We start from the raw sequence: 20,427 nt of genomic DNA, 5'->3' as shown, positions 1-20,427 counted from the left end.
AACCCCATGAGAAAAAGCTGGGGAAAGATGATATGAGTAACAATAACAACAACAACTGAGGATTATAAAGCACTTTGCAATTACAAAGTGCAGTATGCCTATGGTTTAGTTTAACCCTTATGAGACAGAATGGAATGGCGGATGTGGTGCTAGACTTGGAACCAATAAGACATGGGTTCAAATCCTTCCTCAAAATACTTACTAGCAGTACAATACCAGGCAAATCCTCTGTCACAGTTTCCACACCTGCAAAAAGGACTTAACAGGGGCAGCTAGGTGGTGCAGTGGATAGAGCACCAGCCCTAAAGTCAGGAGGACCTGAGTTCAAATCCTGCCTCAGACCAAACACTTGATGTGTACTAGATGTGTGTGACCTTGGGTAAGTCACTTAACCCCGATTGCCTCACCAAAAAAAAAAAAAAAAGGAGGTAACAACCCCTATCTCACACAGTTGTTGTGAGGATCAAATGAAATAATGTGTATCAAGTGTTTTAAAAACCTTAATGAGCATGTATAACCCTGTGATGGTATTCTTATTCCCATTTGACAGATGGAGAAACTGAGACTCAGAGTTGTTAAGTTAAGGTCTCACAAGTAGTAAATAACAAAAACCCAGAATCAAACCAGTTCCTTTGACTTTAAAGCCAGAGTCCTTTCTACTACAGTATCACCTTTCAGAGAAAAAAAGTTTGCCTCCTTACCAAAGGCCACATCCTTATTAATAATAACTGATAGATACATGTATATATGTATATATATATATAATTTTACAGTTTTATATTTAACTTATAAATATATCAGTTTTTAAATACTGAGTATATTGGAAATTTTTATAAATGTAAAAATATATAAACTAACATATACAAAAATTCTATATGTAATGAGACTATATACATATATATGTATAGGGGTGTGTGTGTGTATATCTATGTATACACACATATCCACTATATATGTATAAATGTATGGACTCTGCTCTCTTTATTGTTTCCCATTAGACTCTGAGCTCCTGGAAAGCATAGACTGTTTTTTGCCTTTTTTTTTTTTATCTCCAGCATTACCACATTGTCTGGCACATAGTGGGGCCAGACAATATTTATATATATAAAATGATATATTTATCACTTTACTTGGGGCAGCTAGAAGGTGAAGTGAATAGAGCACCTGACCTGGAGTCAGGAAAGACCTGAGTTAAAAATCTGGCCTCAGACACTTACTAGCTGTGTGACCTTGGGCAAGTCACTTCAACTATTTGCCACAGTTTCTGCAACTGTAAAATGAGCTGGAGAAGGAAATGGCAACCCACTCTAGTATCTTTGCCAAGAAACCCCTCCCAAAGTGTCTGGCATAACTGATAACTAGTGAACAACAGCAAAACATCACTTGACTTAAGGCTGATTGATAAATCCCTGGCCAGCATTACCATTTCACAAGGGGCTCCACTCTCAGCTAAGCTCACTCTCTGGACCTCTCTACCTCACCAATGGCCTTGCCCTCATGCTTTTACCCTCCCTCTCTCCTCCTCCTCCTCCTGCTCCTCCTCCTTTCTAGCTTTCCTTTAGGTTTTATCTTCTACTAAAATGTAAGCTCCTTGAGGGTAGAGAATCATCTTGTTTTCTTGTATTTGTATCCCCAAGGCTTAGCACAATGCTTGACACATAGTAAACTCTTAACAAATGCTGTATCTTAACTCTCCATTCATCCCTCCAAGATAAACTCAGATAGAGCTTCTGCCCTGGAGAGGGAGAGCAGAAATCCTCTTGTGTTACTCAAATAGTTCCTTCAGTACAGTATATACTTCCATTTATTGGTGGTAAACCCTGGAAGCCCTTCCCCCACAGCAGGACCACTTCAATTTGGATGGAGCTGAAATAGAGAAAAGCAGATATGAAAGTGGCTGGCCTGTGGGTCTCAGATAATATCCCCAAGCCAAATAGAATTGTTTTAAAAAAGAAATATCCATTATTTTGGTTTGCTTGCGCCTCTTTCCCTTTACTGATACAAAAAACTTAATGATGACTGTGAGTTCTTTCAGAAAAAGGTCATCTGGGTTTTTTTTTCCCAAGTGCATAGGATTTAGAGCTGGAAGGAATTGTAGAGATCACTTAGTTCAACCCCCTCATGTAACAAATGAGTAAACTAAAACCCAGGGAAAATGAAGTGATTCGCCCAGTGTCACACAGTTAATGACAGAGCTAGAATCCAAACCTGGTTCTTCATTCGTATCCTGGAGGGCCAGTGTAGGGCAGTGGATAGGGCACTGGACCTGGTGTCAAGAAGACCTAGATGGCTTTTCTATCCTGGAAATCTTAAAGCTGGACAACTCCTTATGGAGTAGTGGGGGTTCCTTTCCTGTAATGGACCAAACCCATTTGACTCTGAGGTCAACTCTCAAATTACAACTCTCAGTTGGGTGATTCTGTGACATTTACTGGCTGTGTGACCTTAAACGAGTGACTTGACCTTTCTGTGCCTCTTATTCCTCCTCTGTAGAATAAGGGAGATAACCCTAAGGTCTCTTTCAGCCCTGAGTCTAAGATCCTGTGATGCCCCCTCCTTTTCAGCTGCTTCCAATGAAAGCTTTGCAAGTTGCTTTCCCCTGTTAGAAAGTCAGCTTTTTAAACAGCTGGAGCTGTTTTGACCTTCCTCTGTATCCAAAGAACTTAGCACATGGTTAGTGCTAATTAAATTCTTGTTGACTGATTGACTGCTTCTTGACAACCTCACCCTCAAGCCTTTTCTCTAGTCTACTACTTTATCAGTCTATGACCTTGGGCAACTGATTTCACTTCTCTGGACCTCAATCTCCTTTCCTGTAAAAATGTTCTCTAAGATCCCTTCCAGCTTTGACATACTGTGATTCTATTTCTATGATATTGAGAATGAAGTCATGACTACTTAACTCCTTCTAGCTTATGGGTAAAATTCTTCTTCTACAGCCAATGGCACATAGTAGACAATGGCATGGGAGGTTAGATGCCACACCCAGGGCAATACCCTCAGAATCTGTGAAGGACTTTGGACAAGTGATTCAGCCTCTCTCAGGCCACAGAAAGACCTCTGACTCCTTAAACTGAAATTAATAAGTGTTTCACATCCTAAAGTATTTCATCATTGTGGTGTGAAACTGAAAAGGCTTCCAAAGGGGCCTAATGATTGCCCATCATAAGAGGATCAGCTTACATGCTCAAAAGCCCATTCCCAAAATTTACCACTCAGGAAGTGAATATATATATATATATATATTTTTAATCAGTGTAACTCAGGGCTCAATCTCATTTGCATAAGATGCTCCTCTTAGGTGGAGAATGATTGATTATCCCATCTCTGTGCTTTTCTGAGGGGTAGAGTTTGTGAGAGCTCAGGAGAGATCTTAGTTCTTTTGGCTTTGGGTTTCAGGAGAGGACATGAGTGGTTCCAGGCTTTCTTGAGGGAGAGAGCAAAAGAGGACAAGAAAGATTCCAGGAAGAAGGCCACTTGCAGAGGAGCTAATGCCTCAAGCATGTTCCTAGCTTATCAGAGTAGATGACTTAGGACAGTGTCCCCTTCAGGGAGGCAGGGTGTGTTAGACTTGAATGCATAACTTGAATACCATCATTAGAATACAGATATATTCAGCATACCTAATGAGTTATTTTGTTCTTGTAGAAGTTTCTTGGAGGCTATGGGGATTGTGACTTGCCCAGAGTCCAATAGCCAGTAAGTGTCGAAGACAAGATTTGAACCTAAGACCCTTCTGGATTTGAAACCAACTCTCTGAGATCTAGTTTGCCAAGCTGCCTTTCTGAAGTCATTAATCACCAAGTCTCTGGAGCTCCAGCCACTTGACTTGACTGGTCACTAAGGCAGCCTGGGGTAGTTAATAGAGTGCTGGACTAGGAGTCAGCAAGACTTTAAGTCAGTTACCTCATCTATAAAGGGTTGGATTCAATGGCTTCTGAGTCCCCTTTGAGCTCTGAGTAGATGGGCCTTGAAGATGGAATCAGGAGAGACCTGGGGATCAACCTCTTCATATTTTCTAGCTGTGTGACCCTACAAGCCCCTTCATTTCTATAAAGTGTTTATCATTGGTAAATGGAGCTTACACATCTGTCGTTCTGATACCACAGGGTAGTTTCAAGGATCATATGAGATGTTAACTTCAAAGCCCTTTATAAATGTCCGTTATTGATATATAGATGTCAATATATTAATATATTCACATCTGCCAGAAACTTTCACCTGCCTTGGATTAACATGCATTTATTAGGTATCTTCCTTGTACAAGGGTGGTAGTTCTGGGGACCAAAGACAAAAACAGTCTCTGCTATGTAGTTTATCGTGACTTTCAATCTTATATTGTGTAATTTATTTTTTGAACCCAAGTGTAAGAGTTTAATAATAATGTATTGAATTAGTAACTGAGAATATAAATTAATAATAATAATAAATTCCATTGTTTGGTTCTATCCTGTCCTTAAAGCTCATCTTAAAAACCACTTCCAGGTAGGAAATATTGCATGATTTCTCCAGTTAAAAAGTACTTTCTCCATTAGACCTCTCACACTTGTTTTGTACCTGTCTTCCATATGTATGTAGCTATATGGTTCAGTGGATGGAGTGCTGGGCCTGGAGTCAGGAAGACCTGACTTCAAATCTGACCTCAGAAGCTTACTAGCTGTGTGACCCTGGACAAATCTCTTAACCCCTGTTTGCCTTAATCCACTGGATAAGGAAATGGAAAATCATTCCAGTGTCTTTGCTAAGAAAACCCCTTGGACCATACTCTCAGTATGGTCCATGGGGTCATAAAGAATGAAACAGGATTGAACAAAAACAACAAAACTGTGTCACCTTGGGCAACTCACTAACCTGTTTGCCTTGGTATCCCCAACTGTAAAACGTGGATAATAATAGCACCTACTTCCCAGGGTTGCTATGAAGACCAAATGAGATAATAATTGTAAGCACTTAGCACATACTTATCACCATATAAATGTTAGCTATTACCTATTATTATCATTATGTCTTATTGATGATATCTGTATGTTTTCTCCCCCTACTAGACTATAACCTTACTGGAGATAGGGGCCATGTCTTATCTAAATTTTGCATCTCCTCCAAAGCATAGCACAGCTATTTTAACACACAGCAGGGTCTTAATAAATATGCTTGTATTTTATGCTGAGGATTGTCAGGATTTCTCCAGCCCTGTCCAATTGTAGATGCTGATTCTTTAGTCTGAAATCATCAGGCTACCACTGTTTGATGAAAATATCCTTTAAGTCAGGACTCTTATCCCCTTTTGCTCTAATTCTGTGCTTACTAAGCAACCTTCTTTCTGACTTTATAATTTGGTCTCCTATGTATATTGAACCGCAAGAAGGGAGTATCCCATGCCGAGAACTGACTAGTATATTTATGGTGACTGTGTTTTCCAAACTAAATATTGGGACACCTGATGTGACTGAGGATATTCCATTTATAACTCCTCACATTAAAAGCACCCGTTCTGTTATGGAAACAGGGATGTCTGTGAACATTATAATAAAACAGCAATCTGTTTTATTAATCTGGCTTTGGTGAGCTTTGTTAGAATGAATCTGTTTCCAAGAGTCCCATCACCTTTGAATGGGCCGATAACACCAAGTTACCAAACCTACCTGAAGAGCGTAGGACTCAAGTCCAGACCCTGACCTGATGTGACTCTCCCAGAGTGCTACCAACAGGAGTCACCCAGCCTGAGCCACAGACCAGCCTCCTTCCCCTGACAGTTTGACAGAACAGTAAATCAAGTAGAATCCTTCTCTTGCTTCCAGACCAGCTTTCTCCTTCTCTGTTGACCAATGTCTTCCCACCTAAGGAAAGTCAGTCTGGGAAGTGTTTGCCCACATCAGGGCCCCAAAATGGCATTGCCATAGTCTTTCTTTCTGTCTGTCTTTCTTTCTCTCTTTCTTCTTCCTTCCTTCCTTTCTCTTTTTTCCTTCCTTCTTTCTTTCCCTTCCTTCCTTTCTTTTTCTTTCTTTCCTTCCTCCCTTCCTCTTTCTTTCTTTCTTTCTTTCTTCTTCCTTCCTTTCTTTCTTTTTTCTTCCTCCTTTCTTTCCCTTCCTTCCTTTCTTTTTCTTTCTTTCCTTTCTCCCTTCCTCCCTCTTTCTTTCTTTCTTTTTTTCTTTCTTCCTTCCTTCCTTCCTTTCTTCTTTCTTTCTTTCCTTCTTTCTTTCTTTCTTTCCTTCTTTCTTTCTTTCTTTCTTTCTTTCTTTCTTTCTTTCTTTCTTTCTTTCTTTCTTTCTTTCTTTCCTTCTTTCTTTCTTTCTTTCCTTCTTTTTCCCAGACCACCAGTAACCTGCCCAACTTAAAATTTTTTCTCAACTCTGGGGAGGGGTGGGGAGGAATATGGCCCAGCATGTTCTTCTTTGGTCAAAACCTTGACTGAGAATTAGGCCTCCCTTCATAAGGGGTGTTACTCCAGTTCAGCCACAAATGTACTACATGGTTTTAGGGTAAGCTCCTGATCATAGACTTGTGGGTTGGAAGAAACTTAGGAGATTAGGGGATAATCTTAGGGAGATCATCTAATCAAACTCCCTCATTTTACAAATGAGGAAACTGAGGCCCAAGAATGTTAAGTGGCTTGACTATGTAAAACACTTATGGGTATGGGTTGTTTCATATTTGTCTTTGTATTCCCAGTGCCCAGCTCAAGGCTTGGTATATAGTAGGCATTTAATAAAAACTTGACATAAAGCTGACACTTATACATTACTTTAGATACATTATTTCATTGAATTCCTGCATAAAGGGGCAACTAGGTAGTAAAGTGGATAGAGCACTGGCCCTGGAGTCGGGAGTTCAAATCTAGCCTCAGACACTTACTAGCTATGTGACCCTGGGTAAGTCACAACACTGATTGCCTAAAAAAAAAATTCTTGCATTAACTCTAGGTAATCAGTAAGGTGTGTCCTACATTGTCCCCATTTTACAAGTGAAACAACAGGTTCAGATCAATGATTTGCTAAGGATTGTAGAGCTAGTGAATAGCAGAACTCAGTCTAGAACCCAGGATTCTAGATTCCAGAATCCATTGATTTTTTTTCAAGGGCAGTGCATGGCCCTACTGTCATTCAATGCCTCTGCATGCCCCACTACAGAGTCTGGATAAACCAACTCCTTGCCTAATAGGTATCACAGTCAACTGTAGTGGACAGAAAATGCTGGACTTGGAATCAGGAAGACCTGAGTTCAAATCCTATCTCAAGCACTTTTGGTCACGTGATCCTGGGCAAGTCAAGTCTCTCACCCTAAGTTTTTGTCAGCTGCAAAATGGGGATCAAAATAACACCTATGTCAAAGGGTTGTTTGGGGCTTAAATGAGATAATATATCTAAAGTGCTTTGCAAACTTGAAAGCATTCTATAAATGTTAGTTATTGTTAGTGAAGGATTTGCAGCTAGAAAAGACCTTAGAGATCCTAAGATTATCACTCGAGAGTTGGAAGGGACCTCTCAGGCTATCTAGGTCAACCCATTAATTTTATAGATAAACAAATCGAGTCCTTTCAGGGTCACAGGATCCTAGGTTTCTTCTAAGAGAGACCTTAGAGGTCCAGTTTCTTCAAGTCCTCATTTCCCCCTCATTTATCTCTCTCACAATGGATAACTAACCCCCTCAAAAGTGACCTTTGGATTATCTACTAATTTTATCTGTGGCATGGCTCATCTCAAATGAGATAATATTTGTAAAGTGTGTAGCACAGTGCCTGGCATTTAGGAGACATATAAATGCTTATTCTCTCCCCCCACTTCCCCTGGGTTTGTAACCTCTAAGACTTCTCCCTCTCCTTGACTCCCACCCTATCTAGTTCAATTGATTTTGCCTTACAAACATCTCTCATCAGACCCCTTCTCTTCACTGGACAGATCCCACCCTAATTCAGTCCCTTCTCATTTCTCACTTGGAAAATTGTAGTGACTTCCTAATTTCTTCCATTCTGGTCCCTAAACTCTAATCCTTCTCAAGAAGTCAATTGGTAAGTATTTACTAAAAGATTACTATTTGCTAGATATTATGCTAACCACTGGGGATACCAAGAAAGGCATAATACAGTCTCTGCCCTGAAAGAGACCACAATCTTATTTCACATTACATCCTCTCATTTTTCATTCTAGCCAAATTAGCATATATGTTGTTCCTTGTCCATGACTTTTGATCTCCCATCCCATGCCTTTGAACAGGATGTGTCCTCTATGCCTGAAATGCCCTCCTTCCTAGCCCCTGGGCTTCTGGATTCCTAGCTCCCTTCAAAATTCAGCTTAAATACCACCTCCTGTCAGGTCAGTCAGGCCTGACTCTTTATGACCCCATTTGGGGTTTTCTTGGCAAAGATACTGGAGTGGTTTGCCATTTCCTTTTCTGGCTCATTTTACAGATGAAGAAACTGAAGCAAACAGGGTTAAGTGACTTGTCCAAGGTCACACAGCTAGCATGTATCTGAGGCCAGATTTGAACTCCGATTTTCCTGACTACATGCCAGTTACTCTCTGTATTTCACCTTCTAGCTGTCTCGTTTACAGGAGTGCTTTCTGGTCCCCCCTTCTCTCCCACCCCATAATTACTTTACACTTATTTTGAGTATTTTGTTTTTACTTAATGTGTGTACATGTTGTTTTCATACCAATAGAAATGTAAGCTTCTTCAAGGCAAATAGTTTTGTTTTGTCTTTATGTTTTGGAACCCTAACATAAATGCTTGTTGAATGGAATGAAATTGACTCTTTGCCCTCCAGCCCTATCTGCCACCCCCATTCCTCAGCCCATGCCCACAGGTGATTCTGTGACTGTGTCCCTAGAAACAATCTTTCCCAATCTCCCTATTAGTATACTCCTCCCCCCAACTCCAACTCCACCCAACTCCACCTACTCACCACCACTCTTCCTTCCTTAGACCAGTCTTGCCCCACCTGGATATTCCAGGTCTTAGACTAACTTTATCTAACCCAGTCTCCTTCTCCCCTCCCCCCTCTCCTATCCTATACCTCCTGACACTCACTTCACGATTCATGGTGTAGCCTCATCTGTTGCCCAGAGATAGCCAAGGTCCACAGAAACTGCCACTTCCTGCCCTGTCATTGTAGACTCTTGCCTTCTTCAGAGCACTTCAACACAAATGTGGGGAATAGCCTCTCCATGAGCAGTGATAATAAACTATTGAGTCATAGAATGAACCCTGGTACAGCAGAAAGAACCTTGGATTAAGAATCAGAGGACCTCAATTCCAATCTTGACCTCAACATTATTTGGACTAGATGACATCTAAGGTCCCTTATAGCTTTACATCTATGATCTTTTATATTACTTTGGTCTAACTCCTCATTTTATAAGTGGGGAAATTAATGCTCAGAATGAAGTGATCTGACCTGGCCAAGTTTGAACACATAATCTCCAAATTATGTGGAAAGACCTTTGAGGTCATATAACCAGCCTGATTTGGAGTCTTCTGATTCCAAATCCCATGGTAGGTACCATGCTGGGATCCAAACATCAGATAATCCAAAAGTCTTTTCTTCTAGATGAAACAACCCCTACCCCCACCTCCACCCACGACTTTTTTGGCAGCTAGCCCTCCCGTTCTCCATTGTGTTTAGCTCAGGCTTATATTCAAATGAGTTTATGAGTTTGCTTTCCCAGTGCTTGCAGTCACTGTTGGGCCAAGGCAGGAAACTGGTTTCTGATGGGACATTTGCCAGGGAGAATCCAGGAACCTGGAGATAGTGTTGACCTCAAAAAGTTTCTCCCATCATGGAAATATTTGTGTTGACAGACTTGGTTAACCGGGAGGAGAGAGTGACTGACTGTCTCTGCAAAGTGACTTCTTACTTGCCCACCTGCTCTCTCCTTCCTATCTGAACTCCTTGGTAGTGGTTGGCGTTATCCATCAGATGTCTGGTTTGGGGTAGTGATTTTCCCCTTCTATTCTCTCGTTCCACCTCATTTGTGTTTCAGCAGGCTCTCGGGTTTTCAGTTTCTCACCTACCCTGCCTCAGTCGAAGAACAAAAAGGCCCCAAACTGCAGGACCGACTTTCAGAGTGATCATAATTTAAAATTAAAAAAAAAAAATAAGGTGGGGGGGAAGGTAGTTCAGAAGAACTGGGTTTGGAGAGAGAGGAATCTGGATTCAAATCCCAATTTTGGCCACTAACTGTGTGACCTTGGGCAAGTCACGTGGAACTGCTTCCTTATCTGTAGAAAGGGTTGGATTAGATGCCCACGGAGGTCCCAATCTTTGCTTTTAGGGTAAGAAATGACGGTGAGTGTGTGTGTGTGTGTGTGTGTGTGTGTGTGTGTGTGGATTCCTAGCCGTTATCAGTTTGGCTTTTAGTCAGTACTTGGTTTGGTTGATTTAAATTTGAATTAACGAGTGTGAACTTGAAAGAGTTTATGGAATTGAGATGGTATGTGTAGGGTGTGAATTTTCCCTCTCCTTTTTGCCGTTGGCGCACTATGTGAAAAGAGAGGGAAAACAACTTCTTTGGGCTCAGTTTCCTTATCTGTAAAGTGAGAGGATCAGATCTAGAGTTCCCTTCCAGTTCTGAATCTACGATCTTATTCCCACTCTGGATTCTTCCCCTCTCCTTCAGCCTCATTTTTAGGCTGGAGGAAGAATGAGTCCTGGAGTTTGAACGACCTGGGGACAAGCCGCGTACCCTTCCTCAAGGCCCAGGTCCTCTGGACCTGGAGGGGTACCTGAGAGGTCACATTCAGTCCAACCTCTTTTTGCCGAGGAAAAAACCAAGCTCCAGAAAGGTTTTGACTTGCCCGAGATCACCCAATTTGCGCTAGTGGTGGAGCCGGGATTCTAACCTGGGGCTTCTTCTGAGTTCTTAGGTAAGGGAACTTTCAGTTCTAGATCCTAGGGTAGGTCCTAGGGACTGGGCTGCGGCGCTAACCTCAGTCTGAGGGGGAAGAACATAACGCAACTATTCCCGTGGATGGGGCAAAGACTTTCCTCCCAATCCTGAGTCAACACAATCTTGGGGCCTTGCCAAAAAAAAGGGGGGGGGGGGGGGCGGTGGCGACGGCTTGGCGAGATTATAAAGGGGGGGATGAAGTGGAAGAATTTGGGCACATTTATGCAAAATCTGAAAGCTAATAATATTGATATACCTCTGACATTGATTAGATGGAAAAATTTAAAGGGAACAGCTTTAACTTTTAGGAATTGTGGTGGAGGGATATCTTGAAGGAGCGGAGAGGAGGCTGTGTGCGTGCAGGGACAGGAGGTTGCAGGGAGCCAGGACTCCCACCTCGTCAAATTTAGGAGGCTTAGCCTTTCACCCTCTCATTTCTGCTGAAGGGCTGTGGCTCTCAGCCCGCCCGATCCTTTTAGCTCACCTCCTCCCACCCCGCCCCTGGAGCTTGGGGGGCGGAGCCATCCCTGCGGCCCGCCCCTTTGATGTGCGCCGCCGCGGCTATGATTGGCCAGCCGCTTGTGACGTACAGGGACTGCGGTGGGCTCTGGTGCAGCGGTAGCTGCAGCGCCGGCCGGGGCTCTGGCTCCGGCTCCGGGGCATTTAAAGGGGACGCGGCGGCGGCCCTGGGACCAAGGTGGGGGGTGGGTTTTGGGATGGGCTGGGGGCGCCAGACGAGCCAAAACTCGATCTGCGGCCCCTTGGGTTGGGGGACCTGTACATCGGAGCCCGGGAACTAAGGGGAGCGTAGGACACCGCGTCCCCTCTTGACTGCCCCCCTTATTCCATCCCGCACCCCAATATTTCATCCAAGCCCCTGTTTACCTCTCACGCACACTACAAAAGCTCAGCCTGGACACACTGCTGCCTTCACGCCACCGCTGTTGCTGTCGCCGCCGCCGCCGCCGCTGCTGTCGCTGCCACAGTGCCACTGTGAGTCCCCAGAGAAGTGGGTCTAGGGTCCGGGTTTGGGGTTAGGGGCTTAGGTGGTATTTGGGGAGCGGCATTGCTCGTTGCAATGCGTGGCGGAGTGAGAGGCGACAGCATGTGTTTTGGGTGTATCTGTCGAAACCGGGCGGTGGAGGGTAGGTGGGGGAAGTGTTCTGATTCCTACCCCAAGCCGGGGTAGGAATTTGGAATCTTCATGCACCACCACCCCCACCCTCCCCTCAGGAGCCAAGCTTCATTTGGACTCCATAGCATGCGTGCCCATTCTCTCGCTGGCACTCTCTTGCAAAAGCTTCTGTCTACCCTCTGCTGCTTCTTCCTGACTCCCTCTCTCCCCACCCTAGTTCTAACTCTAGCCTTGCCTGGTTCCCTGCTTTCTTTGGTCCTCCTGGCCCTCCCAGTGCCCACTCCCCTTGTCCTTCACCCTCCTGCCCTAACAAGACATACCCTAGATCTTGGTTCTCTCCTGCCCCTGCCCTTCCCCCACTCCATCTACCCCCTCTTCCCCAGAGAAGAGCTGGGGCCAGCTGGGGATGTTCCAAAGTGTTTCCTTCACAGCCATCTCTAAAAATATCCCACTCTCACCCTCTGCCACCTTCCTGACCCCAGCGAGGAGTCCATTCCGGTCCAGCAAAGACCCCAGTGGAGTCCCCTAGGAGGAGCTACCCCCCTAGCTTCCTCCCTCACCTTATTCGTTTGGGTTGGGTTGGGTCGGGTCTTATATCTGCCCCTCCTTCCTCAAAGGTTGCAGCTTAATAGGGATTTCCTAATAACTCAAGAAGAGTTAAGCAAGATATTGGGGATGCAGGCGACACTTAGAAGAGTGTAAGAGGTGGGAGGTGTGTGTGTATTTGCGGGGGTGATGGAGATACTGGTTAGAATTACTGGAAGGGAGACCAAAGAGCTTTGTAGTATTCTATTCGTGGCTGTGCTGTGTGCTCTGGGGGAAGTAGCTGAACCTCTCTGGACTTTTTACTTATGCACCTTCAAGTAGGTAGTATGGAATCCTGCCTTCCAGAGATATGAAGGAGAAAGACCCTGCAATGAAGAAGAGCCCGACTGGGGAAAGGAGAATGATCTTGACTAGATTTTAATGTATTCAGTGGAGAACTGAATTTTGGTCTTGGACTGACAGATTACTATGTATTTTCACAGTCCTCATTTCCTGCACCCACATCCCCATTCAGAAACAACCCTCGAGATAGTATCCCTATGTAAGAAGGATGGAGGTCAGATTTTAAATGTGGATGCTGGGTACAGTTAACCATGTCCCCTTCCTGTTGTTGTTTCAGTCCTGTGACCCCATGGACCATAGCACAGATAGTGTCCATGGGGTTTTCTTGGGAAAGAGACTGGAGTGATTTGCCATTTCCTTTTCCTGGGCATTAAGGTAAACAGAGGTGAAGTGACTTGCCCAGGATCACACAGTCACTACTGAGACTCCTGTCTTCCTGACTCCAAGTGCAGCAGTCTATCCACTGAGCCTCCTAGCTGCCTCTGAGGTCTGTCCTTTCTGATTCCAAACTCTAAGGGCCCCCAACCCCCAGATAAAAGAAAGTTATTTTAAGCTTGGAGAGACAGGAACCTGAGATTTTAAGTTTTCTACCTTCTCCTGGGCTTAATCTTTGCCTCCAGGAGGTGTTACATGACTGGGGAAGTAACTACCTTCCCAACAGGAGTCAGGAGAGGCTAGAGTTCTGCTGATTGGCTCTTTTGATAGGGTTGGGTGGGGGAAAAGATGGAGCTAAGATTTTTCTCCCTACAAAAAACTACATGCTCCTCTTTAGTTCTCCAGGGTGGGAGGGAATGAATGTTTCCACATCCTATCCCTTATTCCTAGAGGAATTCCTTTTGATGAAGGCAGAGGGATAGAGCTGGGGCACTGAGGTGTTGAGGTGAGTCACCCATTTGAAACCTAGTTAGAGGGAAACAGATCTGAATTCAGGTCTGAACCATCCACGTGTATCTCTACTGATGGTGCAAAGGAGAAGAGGGAAGCTTCACCCTCTGCATCTCTGCCTGATCCCCATGGAGGCAGGGAGATAGGATGACAGTGTTCTTTGTGTTTGGGACTTGAGGAGAAAGGGAGAATTTGAAACTGGTGTGGCAGAGAGTAAACTGGTACATGGAGATCCTTTCCCCTAGGGATTCAAGAATAGGGCAGAGATTTGGCAGTGGTGTTACCACATCAATAAGGACTCAGTCTCAAGTTCCCTTACTACTGTCTGTCTCTGGTTCCAGTCAGTGTTTGCTTGGACTACAGGAGTGCTATCTCCTGACCTTTTTTCTCCAGTAGGAGACCTTTTCCTGGCCCATCCCCAACATGTGTTATCTTTCTGGAAAAGGCTGGCAGAGTTGCCCACACCCTACCCCATGAGCAGATGTCCTAGGGACAATATTCCCCAAATTATTTTTCAATTTTCCCCATCTTTTATGATTTCTTACCTCCCCCTTCTCCATTTAGTGTTTCAATTTCCCAGTGGGCCTACCTTCACCACTTTCTGCAGTCACCCTCTTGCTGACATTGAATACAGTAGGCTCTTCTCTGAGCTTAACAGAACCTGAGTTCTGTTAGATGGTAAGCTTCCCTGCTACTCTGCTTGGTTTTGGGATTTTTTTTTTTTGCCATGAGAAATGAGACAAAGTCATCTTTAGGGATGTGGAGCTCTTCTCTAGACCCTGTCCTAGGTAGGATCTTTGACTAATAGCCATAAGGAGTTCTCAACCTCTCAATTACCCCAGGAAGCAATGAACGAGTCAACTTTGAGGAAACTGGAGGGGTCCTATGTCTTGCTGGAATTGACAGACAGAGGGCAGCAACCAACAGGGCATTCAATCCCTCCTAATTGTGATTCTGATCTTTTCTGTCCAAATGCTCTCACTGCCCCTTAGAGATCAGAGACAGTCTGGACCCTGCAAATGAAATCCTCTAATTTAGACTTCATTGGAGAGGAAAATCAGCTTCTCTGAGGGGTGCCAATGTGACTCATGGGGTGACCACACCGAGACCTTTCCTCCTCCTGCTCCCATGTTTTCTATCTTGGATGTGGTCTCCATCACCACCAATCTCTTTTCATACTCCAAGAATACTTGGTCAATTGAAGTCCATATACCGACACTCTGAAATAAATATTCTCCTGGTTTATTAAGAGAGGAGTGCACTTCCCACATCACCCCTAAGTGGAAGCTATGGAACCCAAGTGTTCCTTAATTCCTTAATGTTGCCTAAAAACAGTGTCTGGCATTTATATAGTACCTTTTAGTGTGCAAATTACTTCATATCCATTATAATAACAAACATTTATATAGCCATTTTAAGGTTTGCAAAGTGCTTTACACATATTCTGGGTGGTCCCAAAGTCTAAAAAGTCCCTCTTATTATCCTCACAGCAATCTGGTAAGATGTTGTACTATTATTAGTATTCTCATTTTGCAGATGGGGAAACAGACTGAGAAAGGACTTACCCAAATTAACTCAGCTAGTGAGTGTCTAAGGCAGCTTTTGAATTCAGGTCTCCCTGACTCCAAATCCAACATTCTATCTACTGTGCCATGCATATCTCATTTGATCCCAAAGACTCATCGAAGGGCAAGTATTTACAGATGAAGAAACTGAGAAGTTCAGAGATAACCACAGGCTAGTAAGTGGCAGAGCTGGGTTCTGAGTCTTTCTCCTGACCCCAGCTCTTTCCACTTTATTACAGCTACTACCCCAGCACATGGTAAATGCTTTAAGAAAAAATGCTCATGGACTGAATGATCCAGCTGCCACTGCCCTCCCTCACAGGTGGGCACAGGAGTAGAAAGGATGATGAGCAGGTATTTGGAATCTCCTAGCACTGAGCCTGTATGTGCTGGTCAGCCCTTCCAATAGGAAACAGCAGAGCTCATTCCTTGATGGAGTACATAGGAAATCTGGATTCTTTGTTCTCCACTGACTTTTCTCATGTGATTAGCAGGGAGATCAGAATTCAGCTTTTGGGAACTACTGGTAAAAAGTTTCAACTGGCAGAGCCCAGGGTAATGTCCTGAGGATGAACGGTTGTTTTCCAGTCATGGGCTTGAGATGTCTATCTAGGGTAAGTAGCTCCCTCTGATGGCCATTCAAGAATTTGTGGAGGGGTATCGGGAGGGAAACAGCCACAGGTCATCCAAAGGGCTGCCCTAATGTACAGGGTATAAATAATTCCCCTAAGACTCTACCCTTTAGCTCTGAATTCCTGAGGTTATGTATATCCCACTGGGAAGAATTACCAGTGTGTCCATTTGTGTCCAGCTCTCCCAGTATCCTGGGGCATTGGGTATCTCAAGTACTTGGGAAATAAGGTCACCTGGAAGCAGCCCCATTGGTCAAGTAGAAGGACCAGTTTCATATCCCAACTCTGGAAAGTAATAGGTAATCTTGGGGAAATTGATTTGCCCTTTTTGTACTATGGAGATAAAGACAATCACCTTGGCTCTATCCTTCCTCTTTCCCCTTAGGTGAAGATAGAGGAGATGGGAAAAGGGGAAATGCTATAAATATACAGCTTTCTCAGTTATTTACTTAGTCAAGAGTATTTGTGTAGAAAGGGATCTTGGAGATCATTCAATCTACCTCCTCATTTTACAGGTAAAGAAACTGAGCATAGTGAGATGAATGGCTTGCTAAGGCTGCATGGCAAATGGGCGTGGTAGAATTAGGACCCCGTTGTCCTGAGTCCATTCCTCCAAGCATAGTGATTTGGGGTTAGGAGAGTAGTGTTGGAGGAATTCAGAATATTCCAAAATAGTACATAATACTATCAACAAGACTTTCCCAGTCAGTGGAGGGAGAGGTGGGTCTGCTGTACTTTCCCCGTGTCTTGCCCCTTTCCTCTATTCCTTTCTGACATTGTTTGGCTCACTCTCCTCCTCTTCCTCCTCCCTTCGTCTTTCTGCTCTCTGTCCTTGCCACTCCTTTATCTCGGCTCTCCTTGCCTCCCCATACTGAACTCTTTTCTCCATCATCTCCCTCTGTCTCTATCCTTCCTGGCATGATGGACCTTTCCCCTCCTGTCCTCCTCTTTCTTTGCTCATTCCCCTTTCTGTTCTAGTGCCACCACCTCTATCTCTTCTGCTCATGGGGCCACCTCCCTCATCTGGTCAGCTTTCTTGCTTCTTTTCTCCTTCCCATTCTGTCATTGTCCCCCTCCTCCCTGTCTCCCAGGTGTGCTGTACTTTCCTGCGGGATGGTCCCACACTCCCCAGCCCCAATTCTGCTGTCCGGCTGCTTCGAACTCTGGCAGAAACCCCGCCTGCTGACACGCCCCTCCTGGGGAACTGGCAAGTGATTAGTGATGAACCAATAGTTGGGAGCCCTTGGGAATCTCAGACTTAGTTTAGCTACAGGAACTTTTTACCTCCACACTTGTGCAGGAAACTGCAACAGAGGCACTCCTTGCTCTCACCTCCTTCTAGAATAGGGGTTCTTAACCCAGGTCCCCCCAAGGAGTCTGAGGACAGATTTCTGGGGTCTGTGAACTTGGATGAGAAACAAAGTAACTTCTAACTGAAATTTAGCACTCTGTTCAATTATAAATATAGGCAACAATATAAAGGGGTCCATAGGCTTCAGGAGTCTCCCAAAGGGAGACACAGAAAAGGTTACGAACCTCTGAACTAGAAGGGCTAACATCTAGGAGACCTCCCAAGCCACCATTCTTGGCATTTAGCCTCATTCTATAAATCTACAGAAACTTGGAGAAGCAGTCCTTTATTTTGTGCACCCGAGACTGGGGACTCTCTCCTTGGCCACAACCATGCTAGCCATTCCTTCTGCTTGGACAGTCCCATGATTGCTTCTGGGAAGTAAGAGAGAGGAATGAGGAAATTCCTTGGGTGTCTGTGTGTGTGTGTGTGTGTGTGTGTGTGTGTGTGTGTGTATGTGTGTGTCCCTCCTCTGAGTACCCCTGGAATTTATGTTTGGGTTACTGGAAGAAGAAATAAAGATGGGGGTTGGGAATTCTATACAGAAAAGGGCTAAAAAGGGCAGAAAAGATGGCCCTAGGAAGCAACTGGAAAGAATTTGCTATGTGCATTGAGACTATGGGAGGGAAGGGGAGTCAGCTGTCCCCTTTATACGGTCTACTGGATCAAAGATCAAGGACACAAATAATGAAAAGGAGCAGCTAATTCAAAATACGACACCCCCCCCCCCATAAGTTACTTTTATTTGGGGAATGTATCATAAATTTCTCCTGGGAAAGGTGTAGTAATCAGACCCCTTCTATCCAAAAAAAAATTTTTACGAGGATTTAAAAATGATTTTGCAGCCATTTGAGCATTTCAGGGGTGAAGGTTTGGGGCAGCCACTACGTCGGTCTGGGTTGGGGGAGGGGTACCTCCTTACCTGAACCACGGTTAACGGGGATTTTTCTGATGAAAGAATCTAAACCGAGACAATGAGGGAGGAGTGGGGAATGGGCGGCGGCCCCGGGGTCTCGCAGAGTTGAAGCTACGCCAAGGCTAACTGAGCCCTTGGGTCCCCCTCAGGTGGTGGATGTGGCTGCGGCTGCGCCGCTGGCCCCGACGGCTCTCTAACTGTCCTCTCCTTGGCGGGCTCCTGCCGCGCCGCTTCTCACTTGCTCCCTCCTCCCAGGACGGCACAAGGATGGCGGAGCCAGGGGCGCCCCGCTTCCTGATAACCTTCGATTTTGATGAGACCATAGTGAACGAAAACAGCGACGAATCAATCGTGCGCGCAGCCCCGGGTCAGAAGCTGCCTGACAGCCTGCGGGCCAAGTTCCGTGAGGGCTTTTACAACGAGTATATGCAGCGGGTCTTCCAGTACCTGGGCGAGCAGGGCGTAAAGCCACAAGACTTCCGCAAAGTCTATGAGGACATCCCCCTGTGTCCGGGCATGACCGACCTCTTCCAGTTCCTGACCAAACAGGGCAGCTGCTTTGAGACCATCCTTATCTCGGACGCCAACACGTTCGGCGTGGAGAGCTCCCTGCGTGCTTCGGGCTACCTCGGCCTCTTCCGAAAAGTCTTTAGCAACCCGTCAGGCCCAGATGAGCGTGGCTTATTGGTGTTGCAGCCCTTCCACAAGCACTCCTGCACTCGCTGTCCTGCCAATATGTGCAAGCACAAGGTACTTGGCGACTACCTGCGCGAGAGGGCTCAGGACGGTGTGCACTTCGAGCATCTCTTTTATGTGGGCGACGGCGCCAATGACTTTTGCCCCACGGGACTGCTGGGGGTCGGCGACGTGACCTTCCCGCGCCGCGACTACCCCCTACACCAACTCATCCAGGAAGCCCAGAATACCGAGCCCTCTTCGTTCCGGGGCACCATGGTGCCCTGGGAGTCGGCAACCGAAATTCGTCGCTACTTACAGGAGGTGGTGAAGAAATGCTAAGAGCCCTGGAGGGGACGGAGCTGACGGTCTGGCCGGCTGGGGAAGGCGCAGTTTCTGGGCTGCCTGGCCTTTCCCACCCCTTACTCGCTTTGTCTTTGCCTCCGATTGGGGACCCAGGAAAGCGAAACCGTGTTTTGATTACCAACACAAGAACTTTCTCCCCCGATCCCCGAATTCGCTTTAGTTTATCCCTCCCTCGGACCCAGTCCTTTCCAACTGTGCTGCAAGAACCCTGGGCTCCATCCATGTGGGAGATGGGAGAGGAGCCAGAAATACACACATATATACATATACACACATATAACGTGTAAATATGTATATATGTATACATCCGTATCTATCTATATATTACATATATGAATGAGGAGGCAGTAACCATCTATGCAGTTAGCCCAGTCTGACTGTCCAGAGTCGGGTCCTGACAGTCTGTCAGTGCACACCTATTTGAGGGGAGCCGGGCAGTTAGTCCTACCTGACATCGGATGTCGACGTCAGGGCTCCCAGGATAAACGCCTACACCATCGTTATTTTTGTGGTGAGGCTATTCTGAGTGGGGAGGGGTGAGGGATTTAAATAGGCGTTTTCTGTCCCTGCCACCAATGTACAACAATACCTCTCCTCAGCCTCGGGGAAACCTTCCCAACATCCTCAGATCCCCGGGGGGCCATACCCACTTCTATCTCCCTGCTGGGAAAGAAGAACACACTCAGCACCCTGTCCATCTGCCTGCTTCTGGTCAACTCAGCTTGCACCTAATGACCCCTATAGAGCCCCCTTGCCCACCCAGTTACAAAAAAAGGGAGGAGGTTGGAGGAGCCAGGGAAGTTGTAGCCCTCTGGTGGAACTAGGTAGTGTCCAGTCCCAACTCTCCTAGGAGTCCCCACCCTCCACCCCTGCATCTATGCAGCAAGAGGCCAGTGACCTCTCCAAAGCCTTGGCAGGAGCTGGGTCCCTTCCTCCCCACTTAGCCCCTTCTTGGATTGTTTGGAACTCAAAGCCATGACGTTTTTAAGCAGAGCCAGCGCAAGCCCAAGGTCTCCCTCCTTCCTTTTCTCCCTGCTGTGTTTGAGAGCTATAAAGGAAGTGAAGGGGGAAAAGGCATCTGAGTGAGGTCTCCTTTGTGTGGGAGGCAGCAGGAAGGAGGTCGCCATCAAT

At 45.5% G+C, this 20,427-nt stretch overlaps 1 protein-coding gene across 8 annotated transcripts; it reads left to right on the top strand.

Annotated features, from left to right (window-relative positions):
- Positions 1-10,841: 10,841 nt before the first annotated feature.
- PHOSPHO1 (phosphoethanolamine/phosphocholine phosphatase) lies at positions 10,842-20,371 on the top strand. 8 transcript variants are annotated; one of them, XM_027872695.1, is made up of 4 exons: positions 11,594-11,876; positions 15,596-15,710; positions 15,848-15,970; positions 18,511-20,371. In XM_027872695.1, the coding sequence occupies exons 3-4, from the start codon at positions 15,926-15,928 to the stop codon at positions 19,270-19,272; spliced, it is 807 nt and encodes a 268-aa protein (XP_027728496.1). In that variant the 5' UTR covers positions 11,594-11,876; positions 15,596-15,710; positions 15,848-15,925; the 3' UTR covers positions 19,273-20,371. The 8 variants fall into 8 exon arrangements, 7 of the variants coding, with proteins under 7 accessions (XP_027728500.1, XP_027728499.1, XP_027728496.1 ...); XM_027872699.1 differs by lacking the exons at positions 11,594-11,876; positions 15,596-15,710 and adding an exon at positions 10,842-10,860; XM_027872698.1 differs by lacking the exons at positions 11,594-11,876; positions 15,596-15,710 and adding an exon at positions 11,563-11,580.
- The last annotated feature ends 56 nt before the right edge of the window (positions 20,372-20,427 follow it).

Source organism: Vombatus ursinus, unplaced genomic scaffold (genome assembly GCF_900497805.2).
Source record: "Vombatus ursinus unplaced genomic scaffold, bare-nosed wombat genome assembly UNPS02014801.1, whole genome shotgun sequence".
Classification (NCBI taxonomy): domain Eukaryota; kingdom Metazoa; phylum Chordata; class Mammalia; order Diprotodontia; family Vombatidae; genus Vombatus; species Vombatus ursinus.
Note: the sequence above shows the minus strand (reverse complement) of the source record. Positions and strands in the feature narration are given on the sequence as shown.

Excerpts from the sequence above, each read along its gene's own strand:
- PHOSPHO1 (XM_027872700.1), top strand. The coding sequence starts at position 16,993 with ATGGGGCCACCTCCCTCATCTGGTCAGCTTTCTTGCTTCTTTTCTCCT. Across the intron at positions 17,196-18,404 it reads ACGCCCCTCCTGGGGAACTG|GTGGTGGATGTGGCTGCGGC; the intron begins GCAAGTGATTAG and ends GGTCCCCCTCAG.